The sequence below is a fragment of the Rhea americana genome, unplaced genomic scaffold (genome assembly GCF_003343005.1).
Source record: "Rhea americana isolate MKP2758 unplaced genomic scaffold, rheAme1 scaffold_71, whole genome shotgun sequence".
Classification (NCBI taxonomy): domain Eukaryota; kingdom Metazoa; phylum Chordata; class Aves; order Rheiformes; family Rheidae; genus Rhea; species Rhea americana.
Window position 1 is genome coordinate 4,231,022 of NW_028186879.1, and position 19,200 is coordinate 4,250,221.

General features: G+C 34.7%; 1 protein-coding gene across 3 annotated transcripts in view; it reads right to left on the reverse strand.

The window, feature by feature from the left end:
• Positions 1-19,200, reverse strand: part of IFT88 (intraflagellar transport 88) — a 58,654-nt gene that overhangs the window by 26,466 nt on the left and 12,988 nt on the right. For all 3 annotated transcript variants that reach the window (XM_085321785.1, XM_085321783.1, XM_085321784.1), the window contains 11 exons: positions 18,517-18,619; positions 17,734-17,848; positions 17,406-17,637; positions 15,264-15,334; positions 14,675-14,761; positions 11,888-11,987; positions 6,366-6,452; positions 5,527-5,713; positions 4,582-4,690; positions 2,992-3,142; positions 761-876 (listed from right to left, as the gene is read on the reverse strand). In XM_085321785.1, coding sequence (XP_085177911.1) covers positions 761-876; positions 2,992-3,142; positions 4,582-4,690; positions 5,527-5,713; positions 6,366-6,452; positions 11,888-11,987; positions 14,675-14,761; positions 15,264-15,334; positions 17,406-17,637; positions 17,734-17,848; positions 18,517-18,619 — 1,358 coding nt within the window. The remainder of the gene's footprint in view (positions 1-760; positions 877-2,991; positions 3,143-4,581; positions 4,691-5,526; positions 5,714-6,365; positions 6,453-11,887; positions 11,988-14,674; positions 14,762-15,263; positions 15,335-17,405; positions 17,638-17,733; positions 17,849-18,516; positions 18,620-19,200) is intronic.

Genomic DNA, 19,200 nt, shown 5'->3' on the forward strand with positions numbered 1-19,200 from the left:
ACATGTCTTTGCTTCCATACAAAAGACCAGTCATATACCTTGTTAGAATTCTACTTGACCAAATTTCTGTTTGTTAACCTAGTAAGCTCTCTTTCTGATCTAAAAGAAAATATATTTTCTATATACTCACTTTATTAAATACACCATATTTTACTAAAGGACGATTCCAGGAACAAAATTTATCTTGCTACATTCCAAGCATCCATGTTGGAATCAATTTGATTTGTCAATATATTTTCACTGTCCATAGGTAATTACATATTGCACATTTTTGGTTCTACTCTATATATCTGTAATGTCATTCCTTTTTTTACATGAGTAGAAATGACGTGAAAGGAGAAAATGTAGCACAAACTGCTAAAAGATGCTTTTATCTAAACCATCAATCATCACCAAATGATAAAACAATAGAAAGGAAATATTTTACACAAAACCACACAGAAGGAGGTTCTTGTGTCTCAGGAAAGCTGTTTCCTACTTTATAGCTGTGTTTAATGGAAGAGGATAAAGAGAAGAAGTTCTAATATCTAATGCTGTCACAGGCCCAACAGAGGATCTTACTTAACATTGAAATTGCCCACTAAGTACAAAAACACCCTCTAAACAACAGAAGTTGAGAAAATTAAGTAACATCCCCAAATACACTTAACTCTGACATTTGCTTATAGTATTAATGTTCTCTAACTGATTTATCTCTAGCTATAATTACAGATGTCTAATCACAAAATATTTGACTTTGCATAAAACAGTAATTACTTACAGGATAAGTGCTGCTCTTTCAAAGTACTCAATGGCTTTTTCACAAAACTGGGTGTCAATGTAATAGGCTCCAAGCCATTCAATGACCTCAATGTTCGAAGGGAAATGCCGATACGACTGACAAAATAGGAAAGGTGAAAGAAACAATTTTAGTGATAAACAACATCTGTATGTGACCTCTGGAATATCTTACTCACTTAAGTGTTTAATTCTCCAGATGCCAAAAATATGTAATATATGAATGAAAGCAGTGTGCTACACTAATTCCAAAAAAACAGCATGCTAATTTTTCTAATTACAGAATGCTTTTTAGAAGAGTTACCCGAGATGAGTCTGTCACATTTTCCATCCACTCTTATTTGAAATATTATTTTAAGTATCATTTACAGCAGCAAAACTTACTTAGACCAYGTCTATGTGTAAATAAGTTGTCTAAAATGTTAAACAATGTTATAATATGAAAATATCATATTTCAAATCTGGATGCTGGATAGTTCACCTGAAAGCATTCTTTTCTATGAAATATGTATGTATATAAATAACGTGTTCAAATTCCTAGAAATTCTCTTTGAAGTAATCAGGAAAATCATCACCAAGCACCATCAAGYACATCTCCACTATTATTCATAATTGCAGCACAGGCTTGGTAACCCTCCGATTTTACACAGACAAAAAAACTCTCAGATTGTAAAGCAACTTCTGTCTTATTCCTATTTCTAAAATAGAGGTCTCTCTACAAACCATAATCAGTATCACAGATAGTCTGATAGGACAGTAGATGCCTAGGTTTAGGCAACTGAATTTGTCCAAACTARTATTTTTCTGCAGTTGTAAAACAAAATAAGAAGTATCTTCTTTAGGCTTCTTGGCATACCTGCATGAATCCACCTGAAGTTTTCAGTTTCCATTTGCAAAAACGCACTCTATAATTGTGAATTTTTATTTAATCATGCAGTCTTTTCCACCAAAAATCAAATTTGGTCTTTGTAGGAGTGTCAAAGACTTCAACTATAAACAAATAGAAGGTGCGTGATTTTTCATAATTCTTTCTGATGCCTCTGCTTTTAACCTTGCAACATCTAACACTACAAGCATACAGAATACACAAGGTAATTTAGGAACTCCTGGAGTATCCAAGAGATCTGCATGAGACTAGTAGGTAAGACACAAAAGCTACAGAAGGCCTGTGCCCTTCTGGAATGGCACCTGAAGCTAGGTATGACTGTGACTGGGTAACTGAAATAGCACTAGCTGCCTAAATAGAGGCTGCTTAATCCTACTCACAATTTGAAAACAAACAAACAACAACAAAAAAAACCCACTAGTTTGATTTTGATTCAAGAGGATACTTGAAAATGGACCTAAATCTAAGCATATCCATAGATTACACTGATTTTAATTGGACGTGAACTAATGCTTCTTTTTCTGAATCAAGTAAGTAATTCTTAATATTCTTCTGTGTGGTACATACTTGAGCTTCTACTAAAATAAAGCCAAAAAAGGAAGAAAATAGCACATTTACCAACTTCACCCAAACTACATCAGAACAAAAAAAGAAAACCCTCGCCTATTTTGTCTAGGCAATGACAATGACAAATTCTTTGAGACTTTAATACAAAAGAAGGGGATTTAAATATCAAAAATACTTGAAAGCATTCAGGTTTTGGGTGAGAGGATAGCAAATTAATAGCACACGTGTTGAAGAAGGCAGAAATCTATGCTTTACCAGTTCAAGAGATCCCAATGGTCTCCTAACTGTGACACAAAGATGAAAGAACAGATTCCTTTCTTCTTCCCATCCAAAAAAACCCCTCAAGCCCCAAGCAAATGACTGGATCATTTAACAGGCAGAGCCTCCCATGGAGAGGCATAGAAGCAGAGAAGACTAGGTGAGAAATTTTTTAAYCAATTCTAAAAGATCCACAGTGTATTACTGTACCATTAAGAGATACACGTATATAGCCATTATACACAGATGCACCTTCCAACTAATGCAGTCAAGTTACACACTTTTAAAACCACATTTATTATATCCATTTTTGACTTCACGTTTCAGAGTAAATTTTAGATTAAAAGCAAAATTTTAGGGTTCAATGTAAATTTTWAAAAAAATCTCATTCTTCTTTCTTTTTGATGACATTTTAAATAGTACAAATGAATCAATCATTAACCTGATGCACGAAACTACGACAATGTAGAAAGTGCATTGGAAAAATAATAAAGAACAAGTACCTCATAGTAATAATGAAAAGCTTGGGATTTATCACCTTCATTATCATATAATTTCCCTAGTTTTGAAAGTACACGTGGGTCAGTTGGCACTACRCTGATCAACTGCATGAGCCACTCTATGGCTTGATTGGGATCTTCCATTACTTCATATCTGAGGTTTCTTCAGTTAAGGACAATTCCAGTGCTGATGATATTTTGGTKTACTGAGAATTCCCATCACTTTACATAATGTAATCCACATGCCGGACAGATAACCAATGTGGACAGTCACTCCAGYGTGGATATCTATTTGGAATATTTACACATTGGCTTCATAATTTATTTCCTATCAGAAAGAGCTTTGGTTCAGTTGAAAAAAGAAAAACAATTACACTGTAGGCTTAGTTCTCGCTGATTTTACTCTGATTTCCTCACTTAAAACAATGAAGTGTGAGAATYAGGCATTTATTTCTAGCCTTCACAACTGCGTAAGTTTTTCTGAATGTATCACTTGGTACCAAAGTAAGGGATTAGGTAGGACTGCTATCCCCAGGAACAGACTTCTACCTGCAGGCAGATTCTGTGCTGCAGGTCTAAGCGGCACGGCCCAGCCCGCGTACAATTCTGATGCRGAGGATGGGAGCCGCTTTGCTTGCGATGATGCCTGCAGGGTGCTCTCCCCTCCTCGGCTACCCCACGAGGGGCGCGACGGCCCAGCACTCTGCAGCAGTGTGAGCTGCAGCTGCTTCCCAACATGCTCTCTCAGTTTCTACTGCACCTCACCCTTCAAGGAAAAGATTGTGAGCATTTGTGGAAAGCAGTTTTAACCTAGCAGTGGGGCACAGAAGCTCTACCCTAGACGGAACTGGGAGTTGCAGGGCCATACAAGCTGCTGTAATGGGACTATGCAGGGAGTTGAGATCATAGCCACTCTGAATTTTTGAAGTCTGTATATTTTAATTATTTTCACTACACTTAAAAGTATAGCATAGGAATCAGAGCCTGAAGATTTTATTCTGCTTTGCACATTCCCAGAAGCACTGTTAAGGAAATTCCTACTGCAGAATCTTTATCACTGGTGATGTGGAAAGCCAATGATCCTCACGCCCCCTTGGCTTTCCAATTTGTTCTGAAAGACAATTATTTTCTTACACAAATCAACCAAAGAAGAGCTTTCAGAACACAACTTCATTTCTATCAACAGTTATTATTTTTTCCTAAAGGTTCTATCAATTGTGTTTACCTCTGTCACATTATTTTTGTAATAAAATCAGCAGTATTTTAAATATTCCAAGTAACAYTCTGATACTGCGTATAACTGTTTAACTATTCCCTGACACATTGATTAATGCAATGAGAAGAGTTTTAATATATTACTTAACATATTTTAAGATCATTCAGTCTTAACATATTTCTCTGCTGGCTTCAATGGAAATGTCAAAGGCAGCTGTAAGTTCTGTTTATGTCTTTTTTCAAGCATCAGAGAATCAAATATAATGGACACAAATGTAAAATTTCTTAATCTTTGTGTCATGATTAAAACACTCGCAAGATTAAATGAGATGAGTTTACTAAAATTGCCATCTCTTATCACAACTCAGTAAAAGATACATGTTTGCTATTTGGTGAAGAACTTGGGCATTGTTTCGAAAAATTGCATGAAGTTTCAAAAAACAATCCAAAGCTTCATCTATTCTGTTTAACTTCTTGTATGATAAACCTGGAAAATAAAGGTTACAATATTAATAAAACAACAAAAAGATGACTTCAGCACATTAATGGACAGCATAACCGTAAGAATACAGGATTCAGAAGGATATTATCAAACTATTTTTGCCTGAATATTTACATTACATATAACAAGTAACTCGGGGGGAGGGGGGAGGAAAGGGGATAAATATTTTTATTTTAGTTTGTTTAATCTCTTTGTGATAGCAATTTTTAGAATATCAGTGACATTCTTTTGCTTATATGGATTTTTTTCAGAAAAACAACCATACACACACACATTTCAAATACAGTAAGTCATGACTAAATCCACAAAAATTTAYTGGGAGATTGAGTTCCAGTATAACTGCCTTGACATTGATGGAATACATACTTGAGAGCCACCCTTACAATTCTTTCCTTAAAATCCTTTGTAGTTAGTACAACATATCAAAGTGATACAGGCAATTAAAGACCTAGGTCATACTTCATCTCACTTTTTGAACAAGAAGAATGAGGGCATGGGATGTCTGTCAGGAGTAGAAAGATTAATTGTTTAACACTAAAAAAAGTGTGCATTTTTGGTAGACAGCAACACTTACAGCAATTTTTATTTTCAAAGTGATTTACCAACATCAACTAATAATGTCAGATGATTGACAGTGGTATAGTATTTTTATGGAAGAGAGAGAGCATAAATTAAGACTTTGCTGTAACAAACTACTTGTAATAATAAGCTAATAATTATTAATACACATTTCATACAAGAAAACTTTGAAAATCAGATTCTCAGAAATGCTAGTATTACCTTTACGTAAAAGCTAAATCTCAAAATCACCTTYGGCTTACCAAGATTGTAAAGTGCTTCAGTGCATGAGGAATCATTCCTGAGAGCTTCTTTATAAAACTCAGCTGCTTTTTCATAGTCTCCATTTGCAAAAACAGTATTTCCTTTATTAGTCAAAGCAGCTGGATTATATCTATCAGAATTTACAGCTAAATCTGCATAGTCAGTTGCTTGTGCCAATTCATTCTCCTACATGAACAAAACAAACATTATATCAGTAATTTGTCAGTCAGTTTTCTTGATGCTAACTGTGGCTTCTTAAAGTTACTACAGTGGAATTTCAAAAGATTAAAAATGAAAAAACAATACATTCTTTAGCCCTCAAATACTGCTTATGTGTTTGCAGAAAGCTGATCATCTCTTTGAAGTTAGAGAAAACTTAAGGCTTGACACCTGTTCTGCTACTCTGTCTCATTCAGTCTTGGTTTCCTTTGCTCTAACAAAGAAAACTTTCTATCAGAATATGAATAAACCCAAGTAACCTACACTCTTCACACTACACACCCCTTTTCAACCTGCAAACTTCATATGTTCCTGAGGCTCAACAAAGGTCTTCAGGATCTGAATTTTAAATATTGGTGCTGAGCTTCTGCATAAATCACATGATAGRCATCCTTTTGTGGCCTGGCCCTCAATGTCACTCTTCTTCCCAGYAGCAGTACGCAAGAGCCATGCCCCAAACTTCAACTGCAGCCAGGAAAGGCTGCCTCAAAACTGATTCTCCAACATGCATGGTTTCTTTCGGTTTACACAGATTATCTGACAAACATAAAAATTGCTACATAGACACAGAGACTGCTACATAAGCTTTGGTTCTTATTTCATTACAGCAAACACTTACCAAATAATAAAGGAACGAAAGGTTTGTAGCAGCTGCACTCTTTACTCTGCTATCCTTTTTTTCAAATGTTTTTAAAGTCTCCATAGCCTAGAAGCAATTCACAAGCATCTTACTTACATTRTACCAAACTTGTACCAAAATTCTTTCAGAGAACATACACATTGATAAACTGCACAGAAACAAACAGCTAAAATTATTACTAGATTCCCTCCTATAATCATGCAAATGATCATTACTAGGGCTTGTCCAACTTCTGTATGCGTATATGCACACACATGCACACACACATAAATAATTTTTTGTGTATGTAAGTATATATATATTTAACTTGRTCAAATATTTGGATTAGATACAACTACATATTTGACAGCTCTATTCATAGAAAACACACGTTTATAGAATGTGCTTTTAATCTTGTCAACTAATTAAAATCCTCACACTTTTATTTTCCAGATCTCTTACTAAACACATGCAAAAGGATTAAAACTTTCAAAAACTACATGCCACATAAAAATAGCTAAGACTGTGTAGGACTCTCTTTCAATCTGCAGTTGTTTTTATGTAATGTGAAGAAAACAGTCTAAGCTTATGAAGTACTCAAATGTGTAAAGACYGAGGATAGAAGATACACCTTCTATATAAAAACTAAATTTCATGAACCTCAATATGAAGAATTTGATGGGCAAAAAAACTAAACAAAAGTATAGTTAATAAACTACCAAAGAAACTTAAAAAATAAAGGGCAGCTTTTTTTTCRCCTTGATGATGTGATAACATTCGTAAGTGCAGACTAAATTCATTAAGAAAATATGGCTTCTTTACACTAAATAATTATATTAATTACATGAAGCATTAGAACATAATCATGGGCCCAATTTATTTCTCTGTTACAACACAGATGTAGCAACCTCAATTTAGTCATTAATGGCAATTCAAGCCTCCTTCATCCTTTACAGGAAAACTGCAGTCAGCTGTTTACAATCAAAGTGAATGCATGACACTGTATATGGAAGGCCAAAAGAAACAAAAAGAAAGCATTTTTTAACTGACTGTCACACATATTGGTTTTACAGCTACTTCACACAAAATACATGACTGTCCTAATGATGTGTAAAATGACAAATGAAGTACATACAACTAAATGCAGCTCACCAATTCATTAAACCACATTCTACTCTAGAAATATAAACTACTAAAGGTCAGAATATTTCCTAATAATAGAATATTCACTAAAGAAATATGGCAATTTCAATCATGAAAACCTTTTGAATAGATTCAAMATTTTGAATCTAGAGTTTGTGGGTTTCTGCAATATAAGGCTTTAACTATGGCAATTTTAATCTTTGATAAGCATTTACAACTTCCAGCAAAAAGAGAATGGTCCCAAATATTTGCAGATATGCCATTATATCTGAGGTACTCTACCGCTATCGTAACTTCCTTCTTTGAGTAAAAACTGTGCATTTGTTACGATGGAATTCTCTTTCAGTGAACTTAGCTATATAGCTCAAAGACACTTTCCGAAAAGCCAGTTTTTATTGTAGTAGATTTATTTACCTTTGCTTTCCTCCTGAATGGCACCTTTGACTATAAAGATTAGGTTGGAAGTAATTTCTTTTTCAATTATAAAAAAGTTCATATGAGCACTGTTCACTTACTGACAAACGTGCTGCACATCTCTTGAATCATTTCAGCTATAGTGGGTCTTAGAAAGAAAATCCACAGCAATGCTCCTTTTGCTCTTGCAAAGTGGAAATGCTGTTTCTGTATCACCATTTTACATATTTCTAAATATTTTCTCTTTGTTTAAATCTTGAAAATAAGGATGACTTGGATTGAATGATCTAAACACAGATTGTCCAAAATATTCTTTATGGCATGATTTTGTGTTGCTTACAGAAGTTAAGCTTCAAAAGCAGTATGCCTGACCTAAGTAGGGTCTGCCAGGGACATTAATGAGTGGCATGGCTAACTAATAAAATTTGGGTTTAAAGGTAATTTTTAAAGATTTTCTTCCAGACTAAGAATACATTCAAACTATCTAATACAAAAAGAATTTGTAATAAATAATAAAATACAATCTACAAACACTATGTGAGTCTCAACTCTGATTTTATTTTAATTTATGTTGGGACATTGGGACGGCTTTAAAACAACATATGCATTATGACGAGCACAAAATTAAACCTATTACAGCTACAGCAAAAATTAATTCAAGTCTTTTTTTTTTAAAAAAAAAAAAACACACTAAAACTCTCAGCCTTGAAATTGAGTATTTGAGAAACGTTCCATTCTTGTTCTTCAGCCAAAGGTGTGCTGAACAGGTGGTGAGTTAGCAAGTATATGAACAACAGACAGGATGAATTTAAATGGCAGCTGAATTTTTATTAGAACAAAAAAGATTCTGTGCAATAATTCTGCAGTCCCACTCTACTATCCCAGTATTTAGGTAGTTCCAGTACAGGTTAAATGTCTCATATCACATAATCAAAACAAAAAGAGGAGCTTCTCCACTTATACCSAACCTCCAACACCTTTCCCTCTCCCTGCACGGGAGTACTCCAAAGGAACATCAGCAAACTCTGCATCTCACTTATCTCTAAGAATTTATTTATATGTATATATGTATTTAACCCACACTGGATACTAACTGAAAATTGTAAAAAATTAATAAATTTACCATCAAAATAGTAAATTCTTGTTTACATATCCAAACCTCTCTCACCTTCCAAAAATGACCTAAAAAGCTACTAGACTTGGCAAAATTTTCCAAACTCTCAAACTGCTTCCTGATCTCAGAAAACTATCAGTCAGGCTTGCAGCATAACAAAGGACAACTTTCTTGCTGTATCTATACTGAGGGAGAAGAGGGTAGAGTGGACAGGAAGAGCAAGAGCTGTTTAGGAAACCAGAAGACTTAAAAAATGAAAAGAGAAGGTAAGCTTAAGTCAAGCAGATGGTCCTGCATGCATCCCTCCAAGCTATGGGAAGCTGAAGGACCTCAGAAGATGACGGAGAAGTTCAGCTTTAGCTGTAATTTTGCTGTGTATGAGCTCTTACATTTCTTGCCACTCATGCAAACCCAGAAGCTGTTACATTCCTTCTCCTTTATTCACCATTCCAATCACTGAATGCATTGGAAAGTGCATGTCGGAAAGAAACTGAGCATATCCTGTCAAATACTTGAGTTGCTTTTCGTTCAGATGAAGCAGTCTTCCAACTTCACACATTTCAAACCATTTTTCACAACCAAAGAAAAGATCACATGAGGAGAGTTAATCATGAAATTCATAGGCAGAACTTAGTTTATACTGGCTACTGTCWAGCCAGTTGCAGGAGGATAGCTTACCTACATAAATGCACGCTTGTAGTCTCTGCTTACATAACCAAAAGTTAATTCACATGTATTCACATACATAAAAACCTAACAAAAAATGAAAAAACCTACTATAACTGCAGAGTGCAAAATGACAGGAATAAAATATGAAAAGCAGGGAATTTCATTAATGAGCAGACAGTTGGCACTGCAAAATGAATCAGATAAGTCACCATTAAGCAGTCTTCTACTCTTGCTTATTTTTCRTTTAGATTCATTCTTTTGTGTTTTATTCCCATTCTTTCAACACTTTCTGGTTCTAAATTAACAGTACAGCAGGGAGGAAAAAAAAAACCACAATCCAATAAGCTATATCCTTTAGAGTAATCTTCTCTCCCAGCCTTGAGCATTTATGCTTTCAGATTAACCAGTGCAACTTCTACAGCTGCTCAGTGAATGTAAGCATTCAAATCTATCATTATATTCTTCCTGTGGTATCAGAATTCTCATTTCTCTCAAGTGTAAATTCTGTATCATTCATATTTATCTGAAGTCTACTTCAAAATAAACCAGTAAATATTTAAGTTCAGACAGACATTTGTATCAGAAATTAAAATCATTAGCCTGTACATTTAAACACACAAATACAAGATGACTACATGAATACTAGAAAATGGCAGAGAATTTGAACAGTGATAAAAAYACTACTTTTCATATTATACATAGCTCTTTTACCCTCCCAATGTAAATGAAATGGTTAAATTCAAATTTCTAACACGAGTCTTGTCTTGCTTATTACTTACTGATCCACGAAGACTATGCCATGCTCATAAAATTCAGGATGACTACAGCTACTTAAATGACCAGATTTTTTTAATGCTATACCTACCTCTTCTTATCTACTCTATCAAACAAAATGCAAGAGACAGAATAAAAGAAGCGCTGAAAGGAAAACAAAAGCAACGGTTTTTGTGTTCTCTGCAGTTCAGCTTACCAGAAAGACAGCAGATGTGTAAACAGGTAGAGTAAGTAGGATGAAAATATTACACTAAGCTTTTAACTGATGTTATGTGGATTAAATTGCTTTTAGGTTTTCCACAGCTTATTTCATCTTCCTCCCTTCCACACCAACTGGTAAAACGATACTGGCCATCAACAGAGAAAAAGGATGTGTCACTATGCCGCTACTTCACATTTTCTTCCATCTTCTACTTACTGAACTGATGGTAAAATCCAAGATTTTGAGGCATTCACACTTTTAAACTCTTTCTGCTTACTAATAATTTTCTGTATTAACATTTAAACTCCTACCTTATTATGTTTTGTTAAGGTAGAGTATTTAAAATACTTCTGCCTTKTATCAGTTGCTTAAAACTTCAAACAAAAGATAGTGAGTAGATCTATCTGCTGAAATTCTGTCAATTAATGAATTTTGAGCACCAACCTATACTTTTACTTGGAAACATGAYATTGTATCTTTTCAATGCCCTTCCTCATTTGCTAATACACACTCACAATATCTTTTCAGTAATGGTGATTTCTCCTACAGCTTTGTGTCCCCTGTGTCCCCCTCTGAGGGGGAAGTGTTTTTTTTGTGTTTTGAGTTTTTTTTTAAGGGGGGGAGGCAAGAGGAAAAGATGCTGAGATTTCCAAGACATTGTGCAAATTTGCCTAACTTAATTCCATTTTATATTTCAGTGGAAAGATAGGAAGGCTGACTAAAGTTCAATGTCAGATTGTAACACTTCAAGGTATGCTGCAGTACACAGGGAACACTAAGAGTATCATAACATGAACAATAATGATATATATGAAATTCATCTGCATATATTTTGGTAACATATCTGAGAGAAAATAAACACCTCCTGGCTGATTAGCTGTCCTGCTTTCTAGGCTCCACTGATGGTACTGACTAGATCGCCATTAACTGTAATGTAAACTTGGACAATCTGTGCAGATAACCATATTTAAATGTGTTAATCTGAAACTAAACTGCATTCACTACAACTTCTGTAGYAACAATTTAATTAAGGTAAAATTAAACTTATTAAAATATTGAAAYGAGGTCATTTCAATGACCAGCATCAATACAATTATTATGCTTTCATAAATCATTCTCATCACTGCTGAAAATATGCTGCTACTACACAAGATGTGTTTGTCAATACAGTATTAATAAAAACAATCAYGTGAAAAGTTATTATACCTGGTTAAAATCCTTTTGCTTCAAATACGTGGTAGCTTTATTTATTTCCAGGTCATTAGCTAACTCTACATACTGAGAAGCTTTTACTACTTCAACACACCTGCAATAGAAAGAAATCCACAAAGATAAAATATATTTGTGCAAATGTCATATTTTTGCTGTCRGTTACTTGTCTAAAATGAATTGTTCTTAACTATTCCTTCTTTTCAAAAGTATATAACACTTCCACTAATCAAAAGTATTTTAAGAGAATATATTCCCATAACCTACCCAAATAATACTGTCTCAGCTCTTTTTTGTCAGTCAGCTGGTTATATCTCACGTTATTTTCCATCACTGAGCAACCTTTAATACTGATGTCAGATATAAACCTGAATAAATGTTGGATGAATAATTCAGTGTTTAGCTTTACTATCTCGGTTCCATTCTGTTGGGKTTTTTTTTTGTTTAAATTCTTTATAAGATTTAATATAGCAAAATGGCACAGAGCTCAAGACRCATTGCTTGATCTCTGGATATTAACATGTGTTTTGAAAATACTTAAGAGATATATGAATTAGAAATATCATATACAAAGATGTTTTGTAGTATACACTACAAAATAAAAAGGAAGAAATTTTTATTTYACAATAATAAAGGATTACTCAGGCTTTATATAAAACCTTAGCTTCTACTGCTGCAGGATTTGGCGGAAACCCATTAAGATCAATTTTCAAACYCTTTGCTATGAACAGATTATATTTAGTTGATTCTTCAAACCTGATCTCCTGCTGCAAATAATACTATGAAGCCCATAAGCCATCTCAGACTGCATGGGCCCAACTCCTGAGCTACATAATAAAATCATAGTAATAAAGCTCTTTCTGATAGTCCCGCAGGACTCTCCTGTTATTTTTGGCTTATAGTCTTCTGTAAAATGAAGGCAGTATAGAACAGSACAGATATCTGTAAATGCACATCTGAACTCATCTTTCAGAGTTTCATGTGGTGTATTTTAGAACTGTCTCATCACTTGAGGAAGGCCTTTATTTATTGGATGCATTTACTGTTCTATCAAAATGTCTGGAATACAACTTTCTGGGATGCTTCTTAAATCCCTCTCATTTTCTTTAAATGGTGGAACCCCCTTTTTCTTCTAATATTTGTCTAATTTGCTAACCACAGTTTAACAAACTGGCTGATGTTATAATTGGCTTGGCATGTGCATCAATTCTCTATAAAGCATACAGATGTATCTTGATGTTGGAGGAAAACTGATACTGAAAAGAAATTGTAATTGTTACAAAGATATCCATAATAAAAGAAAGATCCAGAAGCAGTTTCAACAATTACTGTTAACATGTTCTAACCAGAAAATGTAGAGATCTGAATTATTCCTCTATTCCTTACAGAATATGACAAAACAGTTGCAGAATGAAATCGCATTTCAAGAACTCTCAGTAACAAGTTAAGAAATCCAAATAATATTTGTCTCTCTTTTGTTTCTAGAAAGAAAATTAATCTGATTAAAAGCAGATTTAATATTCAGAGGAATCATAACAAAATATAGTATTTGGAAAGCCAAACTAGATTTACAATTTCTTTGCAGGCTTGAATACCTCAGCCCGGAAGAGTGGAGAGTAAATAAGGCCTGATATACACAAAATAATCTCACACTTCTCACCAGAAGCTGTTTAACTATCCAGAAAAGCTAAAAAAGAGTGGGTTTTACTTCATGGTAAGTATTTTGTGAACAGCACCAAGGAAGTAGATCTGCCAAATACATGAAATAAATGAACCTTTTTTGTTTTTCTGGAACAAAAACCAGATAATTTCATTTTATTATAAATAATTACAATTTATTGATAAAGATATAAGACCTTCAAAGCTTGAAAACACTCCTATACAATCAAAAAAATAGATTAAATGAAAGCTCTCTTTCTCCATTTGATTTCCTTCACTTCCCTATTACATTTTTTTCATATATTAAGAAAACTGAACACTGAACACATGCTGTTAGCAATGATGTGGTTGCAGATATACATCATTCATTTATATATTACTTTCCAATAATGTTATTATTGAAAATACTAAAAATATCAAAAGAAGTCCTTATAATAGAAAAATAAAAAACAAATAGCTAAGGATACTTCTTTGAAGAGTTATAGTCATCTTTATGCTGTCCTTATGTCCTAAAACTAAACTAGAAAAAAAAAAATCAAAACTGCAACATCATCCCATCACTGTATAAACTTATATAAATGTTTAAGAAACAGTAGATACATTAATTTTATAAATGAAATTAAAAAACTTTTCCAATAATATTTGCATACCAGCTGCTTTATATAATGACTCTTTGGAGTAATGGGAATTTCTTAGAACCCCTAACTATTCATTACACCATCTTCTAAATTACAATGAAGAGTGGAGCTCTTTGTGTTATGTACAGTRTCTATTCATGGAGACTTTGAAAAGCTTTTGAATAAATACTTTAAGAAGCTCTGCTTGTGCCAATATAAAGCCATTCAGAAATGTATGATTAACTGTTGAGTTTCAGTGATGTAGTGAAACTTACTTTAAACACAGAATATATACAGAATATATTTTACTATTTGTTTTGATTTTCCACAAGGCATTCTATGAAAGCAAGCTTAAAATAGCTTGGACGCTCAGCTTGTGTTGTTCAAACAGACTGTTTTCCACGCTGCTTATGTCTGTGATTCTGGTCTTATAACCAGCACCAGAAACTAAAATACAGTTACAGACTTAAAAAAAAAAAAAAAAAAAAAGGCCCCATCTGACTCTTACCAGTCATAGCCCAGAGCAAAAGATGTTTCAATTACTGGTGCAATGAGTTTAGCAGCTGTCATGATGTATTCCTCTGCCATTGATTTCCTTAAAATAAAACAAAAAAACATGTCATCATTTCAAAAATGTACWTGTGAAAAATTAACCAAATCTTTTTCTTGCATCCTTCTCCACTCAGGGAACAATCTGAGAATTCACTTTAACTAATTCACTCTGCTACTGCCCCCTATATTTTGATAATGCTCTCAATAAGGCTTTGTTTCTCTTGTTTCCTTTTCACTACACAGTGTAGTTGCATTAAAAAAGAAAATAAAAAACAAAGCTGCAAGTTTTAAGCAGTATAACCCATAATGCATAGAACAGATGTTCTATTTATCCTTCTGAATTAAATCCATATTTTTGGTTGCTTGCAACTGCAGGATTCTAAACCCAGTGATCCAACTGGTTCTTCCAGGTGTGTTCTTTCCTAAGAATTATGAGGACATTTTTATAATAGGAACTGTGAATACAACAAAAGATTGGTAATGTTTTCAGAGACTAAAATCCATGGCACCACAGTCAAAAAAAAAAGTATGGATTCCATCATTACCTCTCACGTTCCATTTGTCTTAAACCATCATTTTTTATGGCTTCAATCAGTAGATTGGTACGTGGGTCATCCTGGAAAGGAATAAAACAATTGCAATTATGCCAGTATACATGTGTTTTAATTATTTCTATAAACAATATGACTGTAAATACAAAYTGATGCAAATTACATATTCTATAATGGCAGTTACTTACTTCCACATTTCAAAAAGCTTCGATTTAAAGTATTACTAATTCTAACTACAAAAACTAAAATTTCATAATATAACTACTTTCCTCCAGTTTTTCTGTTTATGCATGTGGTCATATCTGACATGACTGTTGTTAACCAGTAGCTGATGTGTAGTTAATGACCTGTATATGAGATTGTCAAGKAAGATTGGGAAATCTGTGAATCATCCATGAGAGCACTCATGTGCTTAAAAATAACAGTATGCTTACACACTTGCTGAACTGCAGTTATATTCAGCAGATGAGGACTTTTGCTACCTTGTAATTACAATAACTCATACAACMATCTTGTTGCAGTTTATCCTACATACCGTATCTAAAAGAACTAATACAGGTATGCTGTATTCTTCATCTGCTGGGAATAGATGAAAAATTCACATAAAACAAAGACCAGAAAGAAATTTAACATTTTTTAGCCAGACCTTTTCAAAACAGAACATAGAGCTTGGAATTTCTGTTAAAACTACAGCATGCATATTCTTATAAAGAACACCCACTACAATCTAAAGCTTTTCTTTCAATAAATAATCTTACATAGCTTTTGGTGAAGTCTTCAAGTGTTTAATGATCCTTACTGTTAAATAAATTACACTCCAGTGACTGGTTAACTGTATCCAGCTTCTTGGAAGACCCTTTTATTCCTCCACATCTGCTGCACATAGAGTCCTAGGGTGATTCAAATTTCCTTTCTCTTTATTGCTGAATACATTAAACTCCAATATCTTTCTCAGTTTGATATATCTCCAGACTTTTTAATTATTATGATTGCTGCCTGCACTCCTTTTCTTTCTCTTGAAGTGTTGGCATTGGAACTGGACAGAGTAATCCAGCAGTATCAACAGAAGTACCAGATCTAAAACCTCTCCAGCCCTAACTGATTTTCTTGAGAGACACTTGGACAGGTTAGAGAGTTGGGCGGAGAGGAACCTCATGAGGTTCAMCAAGSGCAAGTGCAGGGTCCTGCACCTAAGGAGGAACAACCCTGTGCACCAGTACAGGCTGGGGGCTGACCTKCTGGAGAGCAGCTCTGCAGAGAAGGACCTGGGAGTGCTGGTGGACAAGTTCACTATGAGCCAGCATATGAGTCCTTGTGGCCAGGAAGGCCAATGGTATCTGGGGTGCATTAGAGTTGCCAGCAGGTCGAGGGAGGTGATCTTGCCCCTCTACGCAGCCCTGCGGAGGCCTCATCTCGAGKMCTGTGTCCAGTTCTGGGCTCCTCAGTACAAAAGAGGCACGGAGCTACTGGAGAGAGTCCAGCGTAGGGCTACAAAGAAGATTAGRGGGCTGGAGCATCTGCCCTGTGAGGAACGGCTGCGAGAGCTGGGCCTCTTCAGCCTGGAGAAGAGAAGACTGAGGGGGGATCTTATSAATGTGTACAAGTACCTGAAGGGAGSSTGTCAAGGGGACAGGGACAAACTCTTTTCATTAGTGCCATGCGACAGGACARGAGGCAACAGGCACAAAGTGAAACGCAGGAAGTTCCACCTGAATATGAGGAGGAACTTCTTCACTGTGAAAAGTGACGGAGCACTGGCCCAAGTTGCCCAGAGAGGTTGTGGAGTCTCCTTCTCTGGAGATCTTCAAGGCCCGCCTGKATGCAACCCTGTCTAACATGCTGYAGGTGACCCTGCTGAGCAGGGAGGTTGGACTAGATGATCTCCAGTGGTCCCTTCCAACCKTAGCTGTTCTGTGAATCTGTGATTCTGTAAGAATATTCTTAACATTATTTGAATCACTTCTGATTCAAATCAGAATCTGACTTCATACTGAGAAGTACTGCCACATTAAGTTTGTGGTGATAGAAACATTCCATTAGGTACATCAACTTACATATACTGTATAGTTGAAGCATTCAAAGTCTCTCCCTTTCTCCATTTACAACATAAATACAGTTTGTTTTGATAAAACTTACATTTGGTGAAATGTATTTGTCATCATAATCCACTTCCAAGGGAACTGCAATCAGTTTCTGGAAAGCTTTTTTCATTTGTTCACTGTCTCCAATAGCAAAACAACACAGGACCAAGTTGAAGCCTGCCTTCAGATTTGGCGACATGCTCATTGTATGTTCAAATGAAGAAATGGCATCAATGTATTGACCAGTTTTAATAAATGCAACTCCAATATTTTGCATTATTTTAATCCTAAGTAAAGAAATCAGCATTATTTTTTTAACTATCAAAAAACATACTGCATCTAAGACTTGTATTTCAGACCCATGCCTACAAGTTTAACCTCACCTCATCTCTTTGTGGACACTAGGAATCTGGTCTAGAGCCATACGGTAGAATTTGATAGCTTTGGAATAGTTCCTTTGCTTTAGATATATATTTCCCATGTTCACCTTCAGTCTACCTATCAAAAGAAGTCAATTAGTTATGGTCTCTCGAAGTATAGTGACAGAACTTTTAAAATTTTGTTTTGAAGTGACAGAGTAGAGTAACTTTTTAATATGCTTATCTCTATTATAGGGTAACACTAGTTTTTTAGAAAAGTGCTGCACAGAACCGCCTCTTGCTAACTTTCACCCAGAATGAAATAAAGTAGTAAAGAAACTTAGAAAAGAACTATCAATCTAAGGCATATAACTGGTTCTGGCTAAGAATTTAGGGAGGAGGTAGAGATTTTTTATGGTGCTCTCCAGGAAGGCAGCTGCAAAGAGGCAGCTGTCAGAAAAAGGCTCTGTATGAGTCTCAAAGATGTGCAAAATATTAAAATAAACTATCAAAATGGGAAAGATGAGTCAGAAAAGAAATAATATTGGAGCAGATAACATAGTGTAGGCTGCATGGGAAAATGATGTATTTGACTTTATGCTTAGCTTAGCGAAAGAAAAGACTTCRTAACTTACCTGGTGAGCCAAACCACATTAAATTATACAAAGTCAGACATTTTAAGTWTCTGCCACCCACTCTGACTGACAGACATGGGAGCTGAGATCTCTGTGAGACAACACCATGCAGATTAAGTCCTCATTATAATGCCTGACAAACGATTTTAGTCCATTTTGAAATGTAATTTACCTCCATTGCTGAACATCTTATTTTTCACTATAACTTGATACGTATTTAGTGCTTCAGTATACATTTCATTAGCAGCATACTGACTGGCCAGATTGAAAAGAACCTGTAGAAAAAATAAATTACGGGCACAAGAAAATAAGGTTATCTTAAGAGTAAGAACCTGAATTTCCAGTAGATAATTTCAAATTAATTTTATTTAAAGATGGGAAGCATAAAACTGATAAAAGCAATACCTTTAATGGTTCTTTGCTTTTGCATATTGCAACAGAAAACAAGCTCCAAATCTACTTATTCTAGCTAATTCTTTTACTGTTTTAACTTAAATAATTAACATTAAAAGTCAGGCTTAGTAAGTCCTACAATTGACAAAAAAATTCAGCAGTTATTGCATCTTAGATCTACATAAAGACAACATTATAATGCAGAGTTATTAAAAACATTCATATAATACTCAGAAATTGTGTGTAATTTATGACTCTCAACATGTGGAAGACAGTCCTGCTATCCGTGGTTGATCAGTTTACAAAGAGAGAGAATTGTTCCAAACTGAYTTTTCAAAACAGAAGCTCTGTGGGGATCAGGTAAGGTACCTCCAAAGTTTTCCCCACCTTTACTGTGAACTTCACCTTCAAATACGTTACTAGGTCAGCCTCACTTGATGTGTTTGTTGTTATATATTTTCCC